Here is a 26,072-nt window from a genome sequence, read left to right as displayed (position 1 = left end):
CACCTTTACAGGACATGCTCCTTTAGGTGTTCATGGTGTCCCAGCAGTAATATTAGTACATGCTTTCCTTATTTTTTTCACCTGGTGAAGCGGGCCGATAAATGCAACTAAGAACAAAAAAATTTGACTAGAAGTCTCTAAAATAGTTTAACCAACCCCCTACATTCACAACGTGTAAGTAAACCAGCTGCAATTTCAATACAGATTCATCTGTCATTCAAGAAACTGGTGTCATGGAGTGTCAAAAAAAAAATGTAACCATTAAATACTGCCTCTAGTAGTATTTCTGTTAGTAACATTAGAAATATTTGGACTGATATTATTTAACATCTTGGTTGTCGACATGGTCAGTGGGATTGAGAGCACCCTCAGCACGTTTGCCAGCAACACCAGGCTGTGTGGTGGTGTTGACACTTTGAATGGAAGGGATGCCATCCAGAGGAACTTTGACAGGCTTGAGAGGTTGGCTCATGTAAACCTCATGAAGTTCAACAATGCTAGACATAAGGTCCTGCACTTGGTCAGGGCAATCTCAAACATCAGTAACAGGCTGTGTAATGAGTAGATAGAGAGCAGCCCTGCTGAGGAAGGCTTGGGGATATTGGTGAATGAAAGCCCAAACATGAGCTGGCCATGTGTACTTGCAGGCAAGAAAGTCAATTGCATCCTGGGCTGTATCAAAAACAGCGTGGCCAGCAGGTTGATGGACATGATTCTCTGTCCCACTCTGATGAGACCCCACTTGGAGTACTGCATTCAGCTCTGGGGCCCCCAGATTGCAAACAGCAGAATTGATTTAAATTCATCCTACTAGAAACTAACAACTTTAAGCCATGCAAATTTCAGAAATCTTAAAAAATATATATATAAATATGCAATTTTTATTTAAAAAAATTCTCATCACATGGTAATTTTAACATACTTCACAGCTATGCCATTATAACATTATAGCTAGGCCATACATTGAAGGGTGTTCTTTCATTCAGTAGCATTCATCTTCTCTTTCATTTTCACTAGATGTTATTAGTTACTGCTTTAGGACAGCATTCAGTTGGATTTCTTATGCAGTTTTTCTAAACCATATGCTAACTTCAATTAAGGAAATGACAATTCGAAGTGTCAGCTAAACCTAGCTTTTGTTTTTTGCTATGAAGTTAAAAACCAACATATTTTTCTTTAGAATTTAAAACTAAGATTGTGAGGGAGACGACTGTTGAAGTACAAGCTCAACTAATGTATCAGACAAACAATTCAAGAGAAAATAAGTCCTAAAAGAAGTGTTAATAATGTAGAAATCAGGATTGTTAAAGGATCACGGATATACATGTAGATCTATGGTTTTGGCAAACCTCTTAAATCCTGAAATCAGGATTTGGACAAGTGACTTTCAAACAGAAATCAGATTGTAAGTGTTCTTCCCTTTCAAAATGTATTTTCAACTTCATTATTTCCTCAACAAGTATTATTCTCCTACTGTAGTATAGGATTAGTGATCTTTCTGTATTGACTTTACAGTAAGAGCCTCCAGTAATTCCATAAAACTTCAACACTGTAGAAAGCACAATCCTGTGACCATAAAAGATGATCCTTTCTGGAATAACCATTGTGATTGCTTCTCTCTTCAATACCCATTCTAAAACAGTAAGTACAACTTCGATTTTGTGGGGTTAATTCTGTTAATTTTTAAGTTCTTACGTTTGCTATACCTGCAGTATTTCAGGAAAAACTTGCATTAGAGGAATGATAGTTTAAACTGGAGCAGAAGTCAACAAAAAGTCTCATGAAATACAGCACGTAACAAAAATTATGGTATGATTATACTTCAAAGCAAAAATTGTCATCAGCAAAAATTGTCTTTTTAAATTCTAACAGTTACCAAATTGAGAAAAATCTTGAAAGATGTTACTCTACAGTTTAGTCTGCCATAACTGCTACAAGTATCAAAAGTTAGTATTTAAACTGTACTTATATTAGTCAGTATTTCAGAAGGTAAAATAAATTCTTTCATTTGAACAAAATTTGATTTGACAAAATAGATTTGAATAGATGCAAAAAACACTACTTCAGTGATAAAAATTAATTTTCCTCTTACAAGCAAGTTTGTATCTATTCTGGAGAGTGAATCAGTGTCATTTACCTTACTGTAAGTTGTCTCAGGTTCTTGTGGTTCTGGACTGGATGGAATTGAGAGAGTTATGTCCTCGAGTGACACATTCTCATCATTCTAAGAGAATAAGAAATCATCAAATTACTCATTGGGAAAAAAAAAAAAAAAAGACACTTCCCAACTTTCTTTCAAGGATATAGGATACACATCAACCCTGCAGAACCTGCAACAGTGTCTGACTCATCTCACTGAGTTTTCCTTTCTTGCTGTTGTTTTCATCTGATTTGAATGTGTGCCTTGCAGCACATGTACACTGCCCAAACAAGGGCCACGAACAGCCTCTCTCTCCTCATGAAGCTGTCCAGGTAGCTATGTCAGAACGTATTGATTTTTGTGAATATTGGCCATTATGTATGTTTGTTTTTTTAAATCAGGAAGGAATAGTAATATTACATAATTTTAAAAGCTTCATTTCCTTCAGTACCCATTCTAAAATGGATGAGCAATAACAGAGTATACTTCAACTTGTAAATATTGCTTTTCTAGTTAAGAATTTCCAGTGTACAGTTTAAGAATAAATTATTTCACAGCCACAAGAACTGAATATCAATTATGCGAACTGGAACCATGAAAGGATGTTCTTCACCCCTATAATGACAGCCATAAATTCTGAAATTAATCAGAGCAAGGAGAAACAGAAAGAATCAGCAATGACACTAAAGGATAACTGCTTAGGTATGTCCTTAAACACCTACACTACCATGACAAGAAGTCTTTACTCAAAGACCTCACTGACTAGGCTTGCATGAGATCAGCATGTCTCAAAACCTGTCTAAAACCACAAGCCTGAGCCAGCAAGTCCCAAAAAATCACAAGGGTAAAACTGCAGCTCAAATGCTAAAAATCACCTGAGGGGAAAGAAAGATAGCCCTATTTATGTCCTTTATATACACGAGGAATATATCTGATTTTATTCCTTAATAAAATTCTTATAAATTTTAATTAAAACATTAAAGAAATTGACCGGATGTAAAAAGTAAAAAATGAATTTTGTAATTTTTAACCTTTTAATCTTTACTTTTTTTCTAGAGGCACTGATTATTTGCAGCCAAAATATGCAAAACCATCACCAAACTTAAAGACAAAAATACTAAGAACAAGCATACAGTTCCAAAAGGCTTCCATCATACTAAAGACAGTTAACTTAATTTCCATTACTTAAATCTATATTTTAAACCATCTTGGTCTTTTTTTTTGGGGGGTTGTTTTGAGCAAGATTACCCAGCTTTGTCGTTGAAGGCTTCTGAGTCCTTACCATAGCAGGTATCTCAGCTTACACTGTCCAACACATGGTTTAGGTCAATTCACAAATAGCTGTTTGTCCATCCCAGGCAGACTGCCAGCCAGTGACAGGCTGATGAAGCAGCCATTTGCAGTCTATAGTTCTAATAGTGTTTTGAAATATTTTTGAATTATTCTGCCCTGTGATGCATTAGAGGTAAGAACCTTATTTAAGCCCAAACACTTCTATAATGCCAAAGGGAGCAGCAACCAACAGATTTCATCAACTTTATTTATTGATTTTCATCAATAATTTCCTAGCAATTAAATTAAAATACTCAAGCCCTGTGCTGTACCTGATGACAAAAGAAAAAACTATGTTCATCTGCACTAATTCCCTTACCATTGTTTTAATTATCTTATCATATACAATTAACACAGTACAACTGGAAAAAAAAACAGATTTAACACCATCAATGGAAATTTCAAGTACCCTTTTGTGAACATATGCTAGTACTAAGGTACAAGTCTTTGGTTTTGCTTTTTTTTTTTTTCCATAATTGCATTGCTAAAATGAGATGGGGGAAAAAAAAACCAGCATGAACAAGGTTATCCATTTACAAAGAAAAAAGGAAATTAGAACAAAGCAGAATTTGCAAAACAATGCAACTGGTTATATACACGTTATATTTGGTAGCCTAGAAATAACCCATTAAGACATCAACTGTAGAAAACTTGGAGAGAGCATATAATTTTAACCCCTAGGTAAAATTATGATGACGAACTTTTTAAAAAGCTTATCACCACATTGCAATTACCAATATAGAAAGCTACTGGCTCGTGGTTTTTTTTTTCCTCCAACAATACAATACATAATTATACCATAAACATACATTTAAAACATTTGGACTAGTCTCATTTGTGCCAAATATAAAAGATGCTTGCAAAACCAGCAACATATCAAGAACAAATGCTTACTAAAGGCATTACAAAGTAAGTTTGAAAATAAGCAAAAATAAAGCATTTTTATTTCTTCAGAAGAAGATGGCTTTTGTAAAACAGCAGCATTAGAAGGAAAAAATAGTTAATGTTTGTAACTATTTCCTAAATTTTAAACATTGCTACAACAACAAAATATATACGTTTTGGCTTTCCTGTTACAGTTGTTTTTAAACATTACTGTCACTTTAGGTGTGAAAATAGCCTTTAGTATGTAAATTGACATAGAAATAATGCTGTAATATTCACATTTAAATAGCTATGTAGGAACAAGTCTTTAGTTAGAGATTCATTTTTTAACCTGATATAAATTTATGCATGTATTTACATGCACAGTTCAATCAGGTGTGCTCTCTTTTAAGTATCTACCACATAATGTTGCAGTGACCCACCAGTTTAGCCTCCTTTTCTTGATGCTGTATCAGCAATACATTTGAATCACTACCTTTCTATACTGATTTTCAGTTCAATCATGTTTACTGGACACTTTCTGCTGGACTTGGGTCAACAGCATACACTGCGGCTTGTGGCCATTTTTGTTTGGTTCCTATGTCATAAACTGGGGGTCATCACATGCTTCAACATATATTTTAAGTGGTTTATAAAATTCAACAGCAAGACTTTTAAAAAAATCCTTAATTTATTAGTAACTACTTAAACTAAACGAGTAAAAGTGGTGGAATAAGAAAACACACAAAAAAGTTTCCTTCAAGCATTAAGAATATTTAGACTAAAAGGTTGTTCTGAAAAAACCTTGACCGCTAACTTTTCGAAAAACAAGTATGAATAAATGTTACAGCCTCTTTAACAACATTTTTGCATTTCTCTGCATGATATTACTTGCAGGTTTGTTTTTAGTTAAATGCACATGCAAGTGCAGAAAACATGGAACTTCTACAAGAGCAGAGATGAGAGGGCAAAGGAGATCCTCTCAGAAGTAGTCTTCCATATTGCATTACAGGAAAATGAGCTCCAAGTTTAAAGGTAATAGTTGTTTACAGTATACTAACATATTTTAGATTCTTCTATTAAAAATAAATTCTATCAAACACATTTTCAGCAATTGTCTTGTAGATCTTAACCACATAAGCTATGTTTTAACATGCAGGATTTTAAAATAATATGCTATCAATAACGTAATAATTTCATCTTGAGGACTCTGAGTGTTCCAACAGCTAAAGCTCATGAAGAAGCTGAAAAGTAATGAACATTTTTTAAAGCTTTAATCAAGTTCTAGCCTTTGATTCCTACAAGGAGTACAGATGATTCCAAGTTCTCTACACTACAAATTACTCACTTGAAGAGCCTCATTTTCTAGTTCAGCATTTTTGCACAGGTGCAAGCAGAAAACTCACCAAGTGTTCAGCAAGTAGAGGGTGCTATTCACCTGTTTACTACTTCACGTTTTCCTGTGCATTTGACTGTAGTTGTTCTGAAATATTACCATGAACGTCACAGTTTCCATTTCCACTGTCAAACACTGTTATAATGACAGCCCAACAGCTAACAATCAACAGTTTAAACCTAAGATATACCATTTCTTTATTTGTTACCTTGAATACTACTTTGGTTTTGTTTCTTTCAAACAGTTTCAGTAATATCAGGACTAAAAAAAGCCTACCCTAAAATAAAGCCCACCAAACAAGCCTCCCATGCACTATACTTGCCCTTCCCCTAAAGGGCATTCCCACTGCAGAAGTCACCAGCAGCCTGAACCCTTATTCCAAATCCCACAGCTTACCACTGGTTATTTAACAAAGTAGGAAGTGGGTGAGAAAGGCAGCTCTTGGCCAATGCAGCACACAGGAATAGCCAATTGGCTCCTCTTAGACAAATCCACCCAGTCTCTTTCTTAGCACTGGTAAACACCCGCACAAGCCTGCAAGATGTGTTTTGTCTGGAGCTACAGGTGATTCAATGCATGCAGGAGATGGTGGGAGACACCCAGAAATAGAAATTGTGCTTAGGAAACTGGTTGTAAAATTTTCTTGAAGTGTAAGCAAACAATTCATATTCCATCATCTACTCCTTTGCTGACGAAGTTCTAACAGGTTACAAGGGATCATTTTACCCAACTGGGCTTGTGAATTCCCATCCATCAGTGCCCTGAATTACAGAGTACACTGCATTTAAACCGCTTCAACAAACTTCATATCTGCCTGAAGTGCAACATCCTGTAACTCCCAAAACTGCACCCATACCTACTTCAAGACAGACTCCTAATCATTTAGTATTTTTTTTTTTATTAAACTGATGAACTGGCCTTAGCCACAGCTTTCTGAAGTTAGTTCAGACCTTGTCAACCTAGGGGCACATCTTACTTGGTGCAACCTCATTTTAACCATGAAAACAAAGCAGTTTCCTCTTACATTGGCAGTTCAGTAAACACAATTATTTCTTACAACATCATACATATTCTGCCCCATCTTCTTCACTCTCTGGCTGGCCACCAATTCTCACAGACTCATAATATATTTTATTTCATTTGTCTTTGAGTGGCCTCTCACCAAATTTCAGTTTATTCCCTCAACAGGCTGAACCCAGGCTAGACTTGGTTTCATTTAAACTAGTTTGCCTAACCATCTACTATTATTCAGCTTATTGATCACCTCTGCACTACACTTTATCATAATATAGCATGATTAAACATATTTAAAATTACTTGAGGCTTTGGAGTATGCCTTGCATTAGTTCCTCAAACCTCAGCTCCCTGCATTTATTTTCTTTGTTTTCAATTCAGTCCCTGCTGTGAAGAAGCTGAAAGCTCTGACTATTACTCTTCCACCCATGCTTCCATCATGCCCCCAGAAAAGAGTAATAAAAATAAAATTAGTAATGCTACGTTTTGGGTTGTGTTTTAAATCCTGCGAATTCCAATCAGCACTTTTTTTTCCCCTACAGAGCACTATATTGATAAAATGTTTCAAGTTAGACAAAGATCTTACTCTATCAATGCCATTTGTAATCTATTTTCATGTAAAGTAGAAAGCAATGACTTCAGAGAATAGTTAGCAGATAAGCATTTGGATGGATCCTTTAAAATTCACTTGGCAACTGGAAAATCTGCTACATGATACAGACTGCATCCTGAAACTGATTTGAGCACGAGGTTTCTGCAAATATAACAAAGGTCTCAAAACAAATCTACATTTTTTCTGTTGTCATTTCTAGTGACTAGGCATAACAGTTTATGTTCCGTGTATATTAGCAATAAGAGGCTGCAGGGTATATAAATGGTAATCATCACCAGTTCCCAATATGCACAAGCCTAGAGCAATAACTAGCAGGTATTACCAGTGCCCCATACGTTTTTTTTCATGTCTCTTAGAAAAGCTTACAGTTTCAAAATACACACCAAAGGCAAAAAATGACAGGCTCCAGTAAATTCTGCAGTTCCCCTGCTGAGTAGTAACAAGGAAGTAATCCCCACGTCTCCATGACAGTAGCATGTTCCAGCTAGGAATTTATTTCGGAGAACAGCCAAAGTATAGCAAAATATTAATGAACTACTTGTTTCCTTCTTAAGATGACACAAAATCCATTAATGATCATCTTACAATTCAAAATTCCATCTAAACATCTTTTTAAGCTGCAGTGGAAGATCTGGTATGTCATATTAAATAAGTTCGTGTAAACCATTTTAACAGAGAAAGATATATTTTTATTTATTTTTTTTTTACCTCATGACTATCTTTTAACTAGACAATTATTGCTTTTATAAAGAGTAAAAATTCCTAAATTCAGATAATGGTTAAAATGTTAACATTTCAGAATAATTACTAAGCCATCACACAAGTGATGTTCCAAGGTCACAAGACTCCTGAAAAAAGTGCTTCCAAGAAAAAACATCTTTTACATGCATTTTCAGAAGGAGTCCAATTAGTTGCTGACATACATGCAATTGTCAAATAGTTAAATCAATGAGATGAACTACTTCAGGGTTAAGAAAAACATACAAATAAATGCAGATGTAAAAAGTAAAGAGCAACACATATTTCAAAGGAACTCAAGTGGCATATGAAGCTTATCCCTCAGCAAAAATATAGATGCATCTAACAGTTCTGCACTACAGATTTTATCTTTCCATTCATATGCTTCAGATAGTCATATCTGATGCTACAATGAAGATCTGTGCTTGAAAAACAGCTTTCATGAATAGAAAGGAAATTAATTTGGAAAGAAACATTTTTATAAGCCTTGCCCACTCCAGAAAAGGGCTTCACAGATCTTACAGTTCTGTAACCTGCTTCATGTTTTAGTCCTCCTTAAAACATAAGTGCTTATTTGAGATAAGACAAGTTGAGTAGGAATCTCTGCTGCCATTCTTGAGAGGAATTACTACAGAGCATGGCCAGTCCTTCCTTAGATCAAAGGCTCCAGTGCTTCTTAAATAATAAAATCCTTATTTAAGTAAGGAAGCTCTAACACATGAGTTTTGCTCAAGCTAGAGCAACAAGTTTAAGAAATTCAGGAGGAAGATGAGGAAGGAAGTAATCTTTAAGATCAAAATAAAACATTTACTATTGGGCATGCAGATGAACTATCTTAATCAATATTTAATAGGCATGTTAATTAATTTAGATGTTAATTAAAGACTGCTTACAACAAAAAAGTGCTTCTGTTAAATTTTAAGTGAGAACATGCACCAGTATCTCAACATCTCTCCATAAATAATTACAATCACATTTAGTGCAAAAAGGTATATTCTCCATACAAGCTGGTATAACATTACTGGAGAATCAGAAGTTTACACTTACCATGCTGAAAATTTCAAAACTCCTGCATGAGAAGATAAGGATTCTCTATTTCACTGTTTGCTTTAAGATACAACGATGGCACTATGTGAGAAGCAAGTAGACAGTATGTGTACTGCTGGTATTGTTATCCTGCTCACAGAGTTCAGAGAAGGCCAGACTACTCTAATAACTACTTATTTTTCTAGGTAGAACTCTGAATTCAACACAAATCCCATGCTGCTGCAGCTGTTACTTGACAATACTTTCAATACGGTTACGTGAGCTACAGCCGCAGCAGTGAATCCAGTACAGCACCTCCAGCCTCCTCAGGAGACTGCTAGGTATACATTCATTGTATGCTGCGTGCTGTAGCATGGTATGCTACAGTTGGTTAGATAATCATACGAGTCTATTTACATCTTGCCTTAAAAGAAAAAAAAAAACAAAAAAAAAAAAACAAAAAAACACTACTCCTCACACCTGAAACCTGACTACACTTCTACTCTCACCCAAATGAGAACTATTGCTGAAATAACTCAAAAAAGGTAACATTTCTATATATTTAAATGTATATATTTCATTAATACATTAATATACATTAAATACGTATTTCACTTGTATAATTATAGATGAAGCAAAGACATAACTTCTGCATCCTTTACTAAAGCTAGTGTTTGAAAGGAGCTCTCACTCTGCATCTTGCTTTTTCACGTATTTTAAGAAGCAGCTTGTTATATGAGCCTGACTGAGATCAAGTCCTAGTTCAGTGTTGAGACTGCTAAAGTTCATGTAATGTTTTCAAGTTATATTTGTTATTCTTAAGCAAAAAAAAAAAAAAGTCATATTTTTATTCATTGCTGTTATTGCAAAACAAATCAAGTTTTTAACTAGAGAAGCAACTAATTTTAAAGAACATACACCTTAGGAGTAGCTACTTGTCTCTTCTGTAACTTTTTTTTTTTTTTTAACAAGGCTTGATGCAAGGCTCATCTTTTAACACTTTTCAGAGAACTCTGACTCTTATAAACTATGACAAGATTTAAAATACAACATTCTGCAAGGCCATGTGCTATTTGGCTATAACTTGCACACCTTTACACAATGAGCTACAAGTATACAGATCATTTGTCTAGTTGTTTAATTGCCCTTGTGTTAAAGGCATTAAGAGCTCTGGCCAAGAAGTTCCCTGTTATCTCAGGTACTTATCACTCGCTCAAGGCTGCTGGGAAGCACAGTTTACGCAGCCTACTTCTCCGACTTAGGCTTTAAGAACACATCCTCCCTCTGTGACACTTTGTACAATAGTATTTCTGATTTTGTCAGTGGAAAAACATCTCCAGTGTTCTGTTACCATAGGAAGCAAATATTCACATTTCTAAAAGGCAGAGTCATATCCTTCAATTAGCCTCAAGACTGATATTTTGCTTTTTGTTTTGTTGTGCTTTGTCTTAGTGTCTTCTAAGGCACAAAGTTGTTTCTATTATATTATGCTGTTAGGAAGCAACAACAATAAACCTAATATTAAAGAAAACATCACGCACACTTTTACATGCTGATCTGTAAATGCATCCAAAGAGGAAGTCCTATAGATTTCCGTGTATTTAAAGACAAAGGGATTTTTGCAGCTGAAATCTTATACTTTTGCAGAATGATCCAGCAGTTTATGAACTCCCAACAATTTGTGGATTTTTGAGTTTAAATTGAAAAAGCTCCTTAAAAGCTTATGACAACACACTGGAAAGGTTAAGTTTTAGTACTTCCAATATAGATGGCCTAGCAGGATGCACTAAGCTTCCTGCTGAAACACTAAGAAATGATGAAAAGGAGGGAAAAGGGTTTTCTGTTGTTGTTGTTTGTTTTGTTTGGTTGGTTGTTGTTTGTTTGTTTTAAAAGGAAGAAGCTATAGACACTGACTTGCTGAATGCAAGCTTGTTCAATGTGATAGATTTTTATTTATTCATTACTCCTAGCCTTCTAGGACTTTATTAAATAAAAGCCTGTCTTCACAACCACTGATTTAATTTACTATTCTTTCCACAGAGGAGCAGAATACTAATACGTAACGTTTTTGCATTCAGTAAAGTGCTGAAAAGGCAAAAAATTACTATTTTACATAGCAAAACGAAGCACACTCTTAAACACTAAATCAATGTCTGAAGAAAATGAAAACACTTCAATAAGGCCAGATGACAAGCCAACTGAGACAACTCTCCAACATACTTTTTGGCTTTTGTTCCATTTAAACAGCTTACCTGGTGTAGTAATCTTTTCAATTTCAATAACTGAGTTTTCACAGCTGTACAGTCTTGGACCATGTGCTGAAGTGTCATTTCGTCAAGCATCACAGTATTCTCCGGTAAGCCCACCAGCTGTCTAGGAGCCTGGTAACAATTTGGTGCCCCATAGCTTTCAAAGTGACCAACAGGAGACTCGGGGTAGTTTGATCTCCTGAAAATATATACGTGTATGTATCTACATGCATACTCTCACACTGGGATGACAAATTAGAGCTATGAAGCATTTAGTAAAATAAATTATATAACATAGCCTATAGTTACATACTGTGGTATACAGAGGAAAATAAATCAGAAAATGCCAGTGCTATTTCACTTTCCTACCCGCTTGCACAAATCCACAGACCAACATCTACAGTACCCTAAAATCAGTTTGCTCATAATAGTTTCTATAAACGCAGTCATGAAAGCTATAGCCTGTACAAGGTACAAGATTACATGTATTTTAAAAGAAAATTGTTAAGGAAAAAAATCTACAAATTTAAAACATGCAAGTAATAAGACAACATTACAGTATCCTATAAAGACAACTATTAAATCAGAACATTTCCAAGTACGTTCCAGCTCAAGGCAGAACACTTGTATTTTAATTAAAAACCCACAACAAAATAGCTTTACAAGGAAATCATTACAAATCTGAGGGATGCTCCCACTCAGACATGCTATTCAATAAAATAAAACTACTCTGCAAATGTCTTACATTCAGCATCACTTGATACCTTTGATACGAAAGAGATTTCTCATCATAGTATTTTAATGAGGGTAAAGGCTGCAAAAGTCTTTACCTGTTCAAATCATTTTTTCCATGAATATAGTTCTCAGTATGGCCAAGATGATAGTGATCCTGTGCATTCCATCGTTGCTGTGGTGCTCTTTTCCAGAATCCTTCTGGATGTTGTCTAGCATTTCTGTCTTGTCTATCATAACGGCTCATATTTTCACATTCCTCTATAGAGTAGGAAGTAAAAAAAATAAAAAAAATTGTTCCCAAGACCATGTGTCTTTTTTGTTAATTTATTATGTGCTGATAATGGATGCAATGTAAAATCAGTTCTGTTTTTTTCTTAAACAGACAAAAAAAAGGAAAGCATTTTTAGAAGAATCCAGCAGAATGCTGTAATGAACTCAGGCTTTTACTAGCATATAAAACTTGTTACAAGAATAAAAGTAACCTGAAGCAGAAACTACAGAGCTCAGCCTTAACAATATTTCAGGTCTAAGAAGAAAATCACTTGGAAGAGACAAGGCTATAGGGAAGAAAAACAGAATAAAAGAAACATGTTATTTTCTTTCTTAGTATCTTTAGGATTTTAAGAAGTTAGAACAAAACAAACACAAAGATGGTATTTTAGAAAAATGCCAGAACTTTATTACAAAAAAAAAAAAAAAGAGACAGACTAGTTTCAGTACTTAAATTATATCTCTCGCACTCAAGTCATCTGTCTTGTGATCAAACTTCAGAGAATTTTAATCTTTATTTACCTGGACAAAAAATTTAAAACAAGCAAACAAAATCTCTTTAAAACACTAGCTTCTATAAAGCAAAGCAAATTCCACAAACTTCTGGAGCAAAGAAGTGCTATATTTGGCAACAGCTTGTAAACCACTAGAAACAAAGCCAAAATAACTGCTACCCGTGCAGTCAGGCACGGTGAAAACGTCCTAAACTGCTATTCTGCCATTGCACCGTCCCCTTCACTTACCCAACCAGCTTTTCCTCACATTGTCAGCCCTTTGCTAGAAGAATAAATCTACACAAGAGGACATTGTTTTGTTCGGCTGCCTACTCAGACATAGCTGCGTATGAGACGCTCATAAACAGGCCTTCCTTCCTGCTGAGCTCCCAGCCTGCGTGTTGGTGGGAAGGCAGCCCAGTTTTACCCTGTGATTTAAGACTGCCATCCTCACTCACTGCATACTTGTTGAACTAGAACTGCTGCTATAAATAGTGTCCAAGCGGCATCCTCCACTCCAAAACGAAACAAGGAGAGTTTCCACGGACCTGGGAAAGTCTTAAAAGGCTGACATCAGTGAAGCTGCACACAAGTACGGAAATAAGGTTGGCAAAAAGTGCTGCTAGGTGTTATAATACTCCTATCTCCAATTCCATTTTTAATCAACTAGTTCAATAACCAAATGTTTATGTAAAAAAATAACTTGTACAGCTAAAATAACAAAAGATTTGTTTTCCTTTAGAGGCATATTTCCACAGCTCACACTACATGAAAGCTCAAACGGGTCAGTTCAAAATAAGCCCTCAGTAAGTTTGTTGGTAGTTATGATACACAGCTTTGGAAAATAAATTGAGACACTGAATGAAAACCATATGAATACTAGCAAAGAACAAACTTCACTTGTGGTTAGTCATGTTTGCTTAAGGGGAAGCATGAGATGACGTCTGAATTTCTCTTTTTAGAGCTTATTTTGAAATCACTGGATTTTTATCAGTGAAGTGATTATAGCAGAGATGCCCACTTCATTCCACATTAATTTTATATGGAAACCTACTTCAAAAAAAATGCCTAGAACAGAAGTAATTATCTGAAATCGATCCCAAACAGCAATAGTTTCTCCACCTGAACCACCAGCTTAAACAACACAGATTGCTGCAGTCACAAGACATATTCCAGCTATGTAAACACTAGAGATACTTGCTGTAGCAATGTGAGTATAGATTATATTGATGCAATTCAGAAAGCAGTGAGGCAAACACAGTATTTCACCCATAGCCAGATTAAATAGCAAGCTAACTTTTGTGAGGCAAGCTTTCACCTTTCAAAAGCACACATTTTGAACATTTTTTATATTAGTTTGAAATGAAATTACTGATGCAGATACATTGCATGCCTCTTAAACAAAATAAAACTTTAAAAAAAATTGATCTGTCCCTTACAATTGTTTCTTAGTTTTTCCAACAGGATAACTATTACCATTATTGAAAGAATGCTTAGTGCATGCCCACAAGCACTGTGAGTTAGCACATATGCTTGGTTTGTTACTCATTCAGGAAATTAAAAAGAAACTTAAATGTCTGGGTTGAAAAGTTGACTACTAGCACAGCAGTAATAGTCATCAATAAGCACCTTTCACACAAGTACTTTGGAAAAATTACTGAGATTTAAAAGGTTAAGTATTGCACTTTATATGTGCCACTACTGTTGTAGGTGGCAGACTATTTATTTTAATGTTAATTTGGCTTCATAGCTAACATACCTGTAAGAATCTTCATCCAAAGAACTCAAACGTACTGTCAAAGCAACTGAATTACCCCATACTTCATCACGTAGCTGAACAGTACGCAAAACAGGCAAAGCTTTTTTCTTTCAGTGCGTGTTTAGACAGGGTAGGATATCACATGGTCCACATCCAACATTTCTGTTCATCTGAAGATACTGACAATTCTCACAACCAGTGACAATTGTTATTAAGTTGGAATGACCAAAACCAAATGCCTCAAAGGAGGCTAGAATTTGAAGAAGTGTGACATTAATTTGCCTGACACAGTTAATTCTGGTCTAAATTTGTATTATGAATTTTTATTATGTTAGTGGCATCTGTCTTCCCCATGAAAAGGTTTCTCACAGACAACAAGAGCACATAAAAGACTCCTCAAAATATTGCATCTTAAGACTTAAGACTGCTGTTACCCTAAAGCATATAAAATATATTAGGCGATAATTCTTCCTTCTACAAAATGACAACCATCTCAAGAAAGTTACCTAAATAAAGACCAACTGAAAGTGTGCATCTTATTAAAGCAGAAGTTAGAACAAAGAAATCCAGAAATATCTTAAACCCATACTGCACTTTCACAGTAAGATTGCTTGGCTACTTTACTTACCTTTGTCATGAGGTGGGTCCTCAGGTAGGTCCACATCGAGCATGAGATCATCATCTTCAAGATCACATGAATCAAGATTATTCAAGATATCCTACAAGAAAGAAAATGGCAGATGGAGCTGTTTTCGTGATACCTCATTTATTCCAGTGCCATAAAGAGTTGATTGCAAAGCTTTATTACATCTCTTCTGTATACGTATCTGATGTTGTCAGCAGCTTCCTCTCTTTTGAGACAAGATCAGCCCTACCTGAGACTGTCTACACAAACTAACAACCCTCCTACTGATCTGGTACAGTAACGGATAGATTTAAACAATTTTATGCTTTGTACCTATGGAATGCTCCCAAGATTTTCTTATTTATTAATTTAGTTTTACAATGGACGCAGAGTATTATTTTACTTACTTAGGGTTCAAAGACAAGTTTATAAGGAGAAGATGTTAAATCACCTTGTTTCAGCTCTCACATCACACTGATCAAAAGATCATCATGTCATGAAAATGAAAGGGGTGGGTTAGGAACCTATAGTATCTTGGTTTAAGCCTTATCTTAAATCCCAGAACAGTGTTCCAACTCTTTTACGTGTTGTCTTTATGGAAGGCTTAAAAATTGACTTTAAACACTTTTTCCAAACAAATTATTTAGAATAGCAAGAAAAAGAACAGGGAAGATTATTTTCTAAGCAAATTATTGAGCAGAACTGTACTTTCACATTTTCCAAGGTGAACACATTGCCATCACCAAACACTTGTTTTCTACACCTATTTGTGATACGGATGGAAATCTCCTTTACTTGTATACTGTTACAAGGGAATAACTCTTAATACTAATAAGAACAGCCATTTATAATCTGGAAAAGCTACAGATTTTCTCCGGCATCGGCACACCCATCCTACACTAAGAGACAAAAACCCAATGCAAGCTATAATTGATTAACTTTGACACATTTTCTTCTACTGAATCCTTCAGGGGAAAGCCACCACTTTATACCTTTGACTCCTTTTCACTAAATGTACATGTCCAGACACCATTTTCAGATTCAGATTTACTTTACTGCTTTATTTCAACATAAATAATAACCAAAGCCAGACTCAGGACAAATATTGCCCCTCTAAAACGAAGGAATACAGAGGCCTCTCCATTCTTTATGTTACCAAAGGCACCTAGTACTTCAGAAAAAAAAAAACAAAAAAAAAAACAAGAAACTTAACTGTTTAAAGAGATGAGAAACAGTACATGATCATGCTTCTAGCTTTTAAGTATGTTTTAGTGTGGAACAGAAGGAAGAGAACACCTATATCCCTTAACATGTTTTGTCAGCCAGAGATTGGAATAGTCCCAAGGTTTTGACAAGAACTTACAGCTCCCAGCTGCTTTTTCGGCCAACAAAATTTAAAATATGTAATTATCAGTACCAAGCGCTGCTGCCTTTTGTCTTTAAAAATGTGCTATATATAAAGCTGTTTCTGAAGTTACAAACAAAACATCACATTGTGTAATAAGATAATAACAGAAAAATGCAGTAACATTAGTACCAATACTCCATCCAAAAAATTAGTCAGGTGTATTACAGGAAAACAACTGCAGTGACAGCGAAGTCAACTGACAGTGAAAGAGACAGAAATAAACTAACCTCTCTTCCTTTAAGAACACCAACAGTACAAAAAAAAACTCAAGAGGTCAAGGCTGCAAAATACTCTGTTGGAGTAGCCAGATGCTGCTAGCAACATGCTGCTGGAAAGCTATGTCAGACAAAATGCAGTACTTGATTAGAGAACACAGACTCTCTCACTTGATTGTTCAAAGATAAATAAACGTATTAATACCAAGTGATCACAATACGAAGCAGGTCTAAGGAAATTGTTAATGGTTACACAGCTCTAAAGCTCTTGACCTCTATTTTCTGAAATCCTGCAAATAGAAGTCATAGCTTTAAGGCCTAGGATTAGATTCAGACATTTCACACCTGCTTCTTTTCCAAGAACAGAACTGTACACTAGTACACAGACTATCAACACACCGCAAAACTGTATTCAATTGGAAAGCTATCCCTTCGCTGGCTAATCATGTTAGATTTGCTTTGTCAGAGATGTCAGAAACAAATAACATTGACAGGCATCGCTGAACTGTTGACCCAAATGTTCTTCTGCAGTGTTCCTATAGTATTCACAAAGTATTCCTCTATTTGATTACAAATGGTGGAAAAAGCTAAGGATATTTTAAGATTTTTTTTCTTGACAGAACAATAAACATTCTCCATTTCTGCAGGGAAATGCACTTCTCGACATTGGAGAGAGGATATGAATCAAGAAGTTAACATTCACTTCATAAAACATGTGCAGTATCAAGGGACAGTGGAATATTTGAGACAAAACCACCTCGTTTTGTTATATTCTAGAAGTCCTACCTGAATAATATTGCTTACATATGTCATTCTAACTATTTACAGGAAAAGAACAGAAGAAAAGCACAGAATATCAGGACACTGAATAATAAATTACTAGAGAAAAGCTTTCACAAATTGAAAGTAATTTGAATAAAATGCATATTTACCATTCAGGGGAACAGACTGCAGATGTTCACTCATTTTTACATCCATTAATTTACATTTTTCCAGGAACTCAAATGTTTTTAAGCAACGTGTATTTTTAAAGCAATTTTGTAAAATGTAGGTGTTGGAGAGGCAAATTCAGTTTGTTAGTTGATAAATAGCTTCTATGCCATGCTTTGATCTTCAAAATTAGTACGAAGAAGGACTATTTTCCCCTACTGTGGGAACCTTAATGAACATGACAAATTAGTTGAGCAGTGGCCACAAATGCTTAAGGAAGTTGAAAACATTGCCATTACCATGCAAATGCATTTTAAAATACAATCAAAAAACATAGTATGTCAGAGTGTTAACTAATAAACCCAGATAAGCCACTTTGCTATCCCTGTATCAGAGCTTCAGAAGTCTAATGATGTCAGAAAAGGTCAGCATTTGAGATGCCAAACATACTTCTCTGTCAACAGCACATTTCATTATGTTTCCCTAATTATACATTCCTGAACCGCACTGAGGCAACTCCATGCTAGAAAACAAAATCTGACTATGAAGTCTTTGCAATATCTGGACCCCATGTGAATTCCCTTTGAGCATTTCCTACAGTTATCTAGGTAGGAAAGATAACAGGAAATGAACTGTTGTTAATGTCATCTTGAAATAGTTACAAGATAAACTTCAGGTTTCATCAGCAAGTTTGTACATATAAACCTGCATTTACAGCCTTCGGTTATTCTTACTGCTGTATAATGAATTTAACTACAAGACAGTAACATTGTTAAGAAGAGTGCTTAACAGCTACTATCATCAAGTTCTGCCTAGAATGGATGTAGAAATTCTCCAAACTACACCAGCTACAACCCTATAGATTATTACATGTTTTAGCAAGTATTAAGAGTTACATTAAGGGAATAATCCTACTTGGTTTGTATCATTGAGAAGAATAATGTATATAAAAGTGCATAGCAGCTGGTCAAAAGAGGTGATTCTCTTGATATATTTAGCCTTGGTGCAGCCTCACCTGCAATACTGCATGTAGTTCTGGGCTCTGCAATATAAAAAGGACATTAAGGTCCTTGAAAGCATCCAGACAAGGACAAAGCTAGTAAACTGGCTGGAGGGCATCTCCTGTGATGAGAGGATGGGCACTCAGGTTGACTAGCCTGGAGAACAGGAGGCTGAGAGACGACCTTGTTGCTCTCTGCAACTCCCTGAGGATGGGAAGTGGAGAGGGAGGCACTCCTCTTTTCTCCCTGGTATCCAGTGACAGGACACACAGGAATGGTTCAAAGCAGTGCCAAGGAAGGCTCAGACAGGACATCAGGAAAAACTTTTGAAAGGTTAGACACCGGAACAGGCTGCCCCGAGAGGTGGTTGGTGCCCCATGCCTATCAGCGTTCAAGAGGCTGCAACTTGTCAGCCCCAAAGTTGTCAGGCAGTTGGTCTCTGACCTTTGGAGGTCCCTTCCCACTAAACTATCTTTTTTTTTTTTTTTTTTTTTTTTTTTTTTAAATTTCACAAGACTAGATTCTCAAGATGTTACAACTTATGAAGACATACAAACTGCATAAATTACAAGTCCTCTGAACAAGTTCCTACCAGAACCCTCAAAATACCAGAGTTATTGTTATATGTCTTGAGTAATTAGTTTTTAAAAATGTTTTTTAAAATTTGACATGCAGGACACCAACCAAGTCTTACAAAAAAAAAACAACAACTAACACCTGTTAGCATTACAATGTACTTCCTTGTAAACTTCAAAAAAAGCAGCTTGCCAAAGCCCCTAAATCATTTAAAGCAGACAGGTGTGCTTGTCACATACCACAAAACAAAGATAAGTCAGATATTCTGGTCAGATGTCAACTTCATTCTTTGTCTACTACCAAAGAGAGACTACCTAAATAGAAACATCAGTGTCTGCGTTAGCAGAACAGTGAGCAATACGGGTGCTGCACAATACGGGTTTTAACACAATACGGGTGCTGCACAATACGGGTTTTAACACGAGTCTGATCCTCTAGTGATGGATACATTACAACAAATTCAGTAATATGGATTTTGCTTCATGTCACACAGGAGGAAACTGTAATCAAAGTTCTCAAAAAACATACTCTTGAAACAGATGACGTATAGTGACTCTGGGATAAGAAATTAAATTTCCAGACTAATGTATAAGCCTCTAAGAAGTAGGTAACAGTTTCAAGTTATTCATTTAATTCATCCAGAAATGGGAGTCTTCACATTTGCAGCATCATAACAGAACAATCCTCATATGCAGAGATGATCCAACATGCACTTCAGAATCAGAATCACCTAGGTTGGAAGAGACCTCCAAGATCACCGAGTCCAGCCTCTGACCTAACACTAACAAGTTCTCCACTAAACCGTATCACTGAGCTCTACATCTAAGGGTCTTTTCTAATGCACCAGAGGACCCTTCAAAACAGGACTACAGCAGTTCCTCGTACCAGCACTCTCTTTTGTAACAAACTCAGTTTCAGAAATTTCCCATCCTACCACTTCCCAATGAAAAGGCACAGCTCTTTTTGAGATCCTATCTTTTTTTTTCCTCTTTTTTTTTTTTTTAAAACAAACAAACAGATAGAATAGCTGAACGGATACTGTAACTTTTGTCACACATTTCCTCCAGTGCAACAGTCTTAAGAATGACCAAGCAAGCAAAGCTTCTACTTGATTACTTCTGAAGTTAGGAAAAGTATCACAATACAGCTGTGATACATCTCAGCAGCCCAACAGCATGGTGAAGTTGTACTGCTGTACAAAGCAACAAAGACGGGGCTGCCTGAGAGGCCAGCTACAAGATACCTACCTTCTAGAATTCACTTGGAAAAGGTATTCAAAAAAGCATGGGTATTACAAGAAGAAGTAGAAAATAATTCACAGGAAACTAGTTCCAGACCACAGAAAAGCACCACAAAATAAGAGAGTTTACGAACTACTGTTTTGTGAAGAGAAACCTGGCTAGGCCTCCAAACAGCATACCTACCCGTCCAGCTGAACATGGCTTATTGCTTTTATTTGTACAAACAGGAGGGTTTGGCTGTGATGTAGCAGATGTGCAAATAGCAAAACATAGTTTTAGCTCCAAAAACCTTAACAGAGAAGGCAAACTGAAGCCTTTGCAATCATTCCTCCAGTTTGAATTCTTGTTGACAGCAAGCATCACTAAAGAAAGTGAAAAGTATTCTTTTCCTCAAACAAAAATATAGACTAGATTTTTTTACATATAATACACCGGTTTTTCTAACATTACTTATTCATTATATGCAAGACTGTATACAAATATACACATTTTTATAAAAATGTATCAGTAATCCTTCTGGTATGCCAGAGAGAAAGGCTAGAATTCCCCAGGAAACCAAGAACAGGGTAGGAAAGGAGCTATTTTAAATGTTGTATTGCTGCAAGTCATATTAGGGATAATTAAGCCCAACATCCAAACAAGTGTTTTATCATTTTGTTCATGCTCCATTAAGGAGTGTTGCCAAGACAACAAATGCAACAGGACCTTTGTTCTGAATACCCAAGACATTTTAACTATTGGATATTAGTCTTAAATAATGATGTATTCCTCTTTGAAAACATTTTTATAAGGGCATTGTATGTTCTATCTAGGTTTACAGAACGCAGATAGGAAATAATTATTAGGTTAAGTTACTATCCACTATTTCTCAAAGAGCAGCTAGGCTCGCTGCTTAATTATTTTAATTATATGCTAGAACATGTAAAAAAAAAAAAAATGAAGTTCAAGAGCACAAAGGGAAAGAAAAAGAAAACCTGAAATATTAACTGTTCTGTTGAGATTTTACCAATTCATAGCAATAGCACTAACCAAACATGCAGCACAAGTGAAATCCCACAGCCACAAAAAGCATTCCTTTACTGCCATCTAGCCTCCAGTAATGAATCTACAAAAACACACCAGGAGGGAAAAATGGTCCGATCATCTTTCTGCAGAATTTCAACTACGGCTAGGAATGTTTTGTAACTCCAGTTTTGGTTTGATTTACTTTAGAGCACAATAACAGAAAGACATAAGCATTAAGTGTAATGAACATAGGCAATATCTGCTCCTTTCTACTCATTGCTTCTGTTTCCAGAAAAGTCTACCAATATCAGAAGTTCAGCATTACTTCTGAAGTTACTTGCAGTTAATGTACAAGTAATGGACCATTTTACATCATAAAGCAATATGTATTTTTTGCTTAAACTCTTAAATGGCAAAAACACCGCTATGAATGATGTTCTCTCCACTGACTTAAACCTATATTAGAGCTGCGAGGTTCAGCCTACATGAGTATGGTGAGAGGAAGACCTTGAGAGTCAGGAGGAACTACAATTTAAGTAGTTTGTTACCTCAGGACTTCCAGATTACCAGACATCCTGTATGATGGGTCTACTGCTCATTTCTAGGGATCAGTAGAGACACATGCTTCAGCTCTCCAAATACTTTTGAACTTGGTTTTACTGCCTCTTCTTAGGCACATGCATCAGCGGTGAATTTGAAAAACACATAGCATGAAATACCAAGAACAATCCAGTTTAATTTGGCAATTCAGTTATAATAGAAGAGCTATGTAAAAGTACCTTCAGGCTCAAACAACTCCCAGTTGATAGTGAAATCAAAACAATCTGAATTTAGAGGAACACCATGGGCAAGGTAGCTACCAGGAGATCAATTAAGTTTCTTCTGTACACTAAGTTTTAGTTATGCCCTAGCTAGAATTTCCATGTGAACTGAATATGACTTTTTACACAGCCTTTGTGTGTTCTTATACAGGCTACTTAATACAGTTGTTTCTAATTAACAAAAAAAAAAAAGAGAACAAAAACATCAAATATTTTTATTAAACCTATTTTGACCAGTCTTTAAATGAACTGTGCATCCTGTCTTTAGAACTGTGGAGACAGTAAGACTGGAAATGGGTGTGCACATTTCATCCAGAGAAACCAGATTTGCACATACTACAAACATAACTGACCCTAATATGTAGAAGATACAGCCCTTCCTCAAAGTTTCGGATGGTTTGTAACTAAAAGTCAGTCACAAAAAGATTCAACACCAGTGTTCTTATAACTTACTAGGACACTACTTCAGGTAAAAAAAAAAAAAAAAGGAAACTGTGTGCCAATCCATATGTTTTCAATCAAGTTATCTGTCAAGTGTTCAGAAACACAGTTAGATTCCTCTCACTTCATTTTGTATACTCTTAAGTGATTTTCTTGTTTGCACTGACAAAAAACAACAGAACTACACCAAAATTAAGACTCTACTGTTCTTTGAGTACATGCCTACCTGTTTCAAGATTTCCTAGGAGCAACGAAAACAATGTGTGATACTTGAAAAAAACACAGCAATACAATTAACTGAAGCACACTAGAGTATTTCTGAAGTTCTGTTACAGAAAAATGATGCCAGTTGGTAGAATAAAGAAAAACATCAAAGAGGAATTGCTATAAACTAACTAAAAATACTACACTGCATATGCAGCTGCAAACTCATACTGGAAGCCTCACTTTAAGCTTATGAATTAGAAGTAGTAGTAATTTCTACCAGTATTTATTATTATATTGCACTCAACACATCTGCTGCTCTCTCTCCCCACCATACAAAACCAAAGCTGTCATTAACAGCCACCACAAATGAAAGACGGGAGCACAAGAGAAGTTGCCTTCCTTGATTTCACCAACCAAAACAGCATGAGAAGATTTACTGTGTCAATTCTGCATCATACAGCTCTCAAAGCCATATATACCTTTGTATCCCAAAGGAAAAAAAGGTAATTTGCCATAAAAGCTTGTTCACAAAATGTCATACCTCTCAAAGCAACACCACAAGAGATTTGTGCACTGTAATACAGTCATATAACCTCTTAATAACATTTGACAGCAGGGACATGCACATCACCCTAGACACAGACAGAAATGTCATCTCAGTAAGCAGTGCAGTTTCTCACTACCTCCCATTGCTGTAACAATTAAGCTCTAAAGCTGAAGACTGGAGCGGTGCAGACAGCGGCTATTTTCTCTCAGAAGTCAGCACCTCTGAAGCCAGTTCCTACTTCCATGACATTTATCTACGCCACAAGCAGAAAACTGACTGTCAGCAAACATTCCTGAAAAAGCAGGCAAGGATCACTGATAGCAAGACATACTGAAACAAACAGGTACTCTTAAATCTGTATTAAGACAAAAAGTACTACCAGCAATTGTAAACAGCAGTTGCATAGTTTACTAAAAGTTTAACTGGAGACACATTGATCAAGGATGCTCTCACCCTGATTTACTACATCCAGAAGCACTATCTTTTCAAATTGAAACTAAATGCAAAAAAGGTAACACTTATCTAGCCTTTCTGAATCTTCTGAAATCAGGAAACTGTACGCTTGAGTCTTCTCCAAATATAAATTTTTAGGCATAACTAGAAGTAGGTTTTTTGTTGTTGTTGTTGTTGCTTTCATTCTTGTCTTTTGGGGGTGGATGAACTATCAGAAATAGGCAATATGAACAAAATGCCACAAATTTCTGTACTTGTAGAAAAATGAAACCAATTATATCAATCTAATTAAAGTTATTAAGTTAGAACATAACAATTCAAGAGAATCCTCAGTTCCAGAAGAGCTCAGAACTCAGACATAACCTCTGCTTAAGGTGGTGAGGTTAACAGCAACACCAGCTTCACATTTGTGGCACACAAACACATGCTAGTGAAAAATGCCCTCCCAGGCTGACATTTCTATGATATCCCAATCCCTGATTCACTGTGTTTCTGAGCAGGAAGTCTGAACCACTATGCATTTAAGTAAAATTGCTGAAGCTCTTTTATAACGACGCTCTATGCAGCTTATCAAGTTAAGGTATTTCCAAGAAACATTTTTCTATGAGAAGTAAAATTCAGACACTGTGTTTGTCATTACCTAAAATACACTAGTAAAAGCTAAAATCTCATAAAAGACTTCCCAGGCTACTCCGATGTCTCTGTCAAAAAAAAAATCTTGACCTAGAAACCCAACAGTCATGCTTTCAGGTAAAGCAGTATGAAAGACCAATGGATTACCTAATCTGTCTTGCAAAACAGGATTTCTTTGGTGCTAAATGCAACAAACGAAAATTCCCTGAGCAGAAGCAAGAGATATAAGACTCCAAACTGCCATTCCACATTAGTGATGCTACACACACTACAATTCTCTCCACAAGAACTGCCTCCAGTATGCTGGGCCCAGAGGGAAGTAGAAAGAAGTACAGCATATTGCCAAGTATCCAGCACTACCTATAGCACCAGTACACTGGTACTATACTTGCAGTCTCATTACACTGATGTGATGAAGTCTAATTTTTATTTGCATTGCTACAGGGCAAAGTTGCTTGATTTCCTCCTCCGTGGTCCAGTTATACCATGACAGTGGCCAGATAAATTGGCAGCAGCATTAAAGACCAAAATGACTAGGAGCTCACAGCCATGTTAGGCAGCACCTTTTGGTGACAAAAAGGACTGTCTCCTTTAAAACCCAAATGATACTGGTATAGTAAAGCAAAGAGACAGGATGGGGTCCAGGAAGAGGCCACACCAGCACATTCCCCCACAGCTTAAATCAGAGTTGTGAAACACTGGGAATAAATCATAAGAAACCCTTCCTCTTGATCCACCTGAATCTGAGTATGAAGTATAAATGCATTGATAATATAATATACACTGATGATAATGTTAAGTAAAATTATTCATTTTTAATTCATCCATCATTCCGAAGAAAGAAAAATAAGACGAAGGCTCCATGAGACTCATTTAAGGTCCCCAAGCGTTGCAGATCAGTGGTTGGAGTTTCTCCACTCACAGGTCACAAAGCTAGCTAATTTACATACCACCTGAAAGGATGCTCAATGTATCAGTGGACAAAAATTTTTGATTGATCCTGTCTCTTACATGGGGGAGAAGGGGAAGAGCTGAGTAGTGCATAAGTATTTCCTAACTGGAACATCTCCAATAACAGAGATGGAGCATTTTAACACCAGTTTGCACGCAGAAAAGCAAATACAGGAATGGGAGATAAAAGCTTCAGATTTTATAAATCTACAGATTTCAGTAATGGTTTACATGAAGATATCATGAAAATCTAAACACACTTAAGAGTCTTTGTTTCAATAAAAAAATATGTACATATTCTTTCCTATGAACACAATTTTTACATTGAAGCAGTTAATTTCAAAGTGTTTTTTTTTTTTAAATTTACCTTCAGCTTCTTAAAATCTTA

General features: G+C 35.9%; 1 protein-coding gene across 8 annotated transcripts in view; it reads right to left on the bottom strand.

Annotated features, from left to right (window-relative positions):
- CCSER2 (coiled-coil serine rich protein 2) overlaps positions 1–26,072 on the bottom strand; it is a 72,255-nt gene that overhangs the window by 22,918 nt on the left and 23,265 nt on the right. For 7 of the 8 annotated variants that reach the window (XM_027462489.3, XM_027462490.3, XM_038180972.2 and 4 more), the window contains exons 4-7: positions 15,259–15,349; positions 12,203–12,365; positions 11,376–11,571; positions 2,138–2,224 (exon numbers count right to left, since the gene is read on the bottom strand). In XM_027462489.3, the coding sequence (XP_027318290.2) occupies positions 2,138–2,224; positions 11,376–11,571; positions 12,203–12,365; positions 15,259–15,349 (537 nt within the window). Of the gene's footprint in view, positions 1–2,137; positions 2,225–11,375; positions 11,572–12,202; positions 12,366–13,120; positions 13,347–15,258; positions 15,350–26,072 lie in introns of those variants that run through there. The other variant, XM_072040043.1, reaches the window with a different exon arrangement.

The sequence above is a fragment of the Anas platyrhynchos genome, chromosome 6 (assembly GCF_047663525.1).
Source record: "Anas platyrhynchos isolate ZD024472 breed Pekin duck chromosome 6, IASCAAS_PekinDuck_T2T, whole genome shotgun sequence".
Taxonomy (NCBI): Eukaryota; Metazoa; Chordata; class Aves; order Anseriformes; family Anatidae; genus Anas; species Anas platyrhynchos.
Note: the sequence above shows the minus strand (reverse complement) of the source record. Positions and strands in the feature narration are given on the sequence as shown.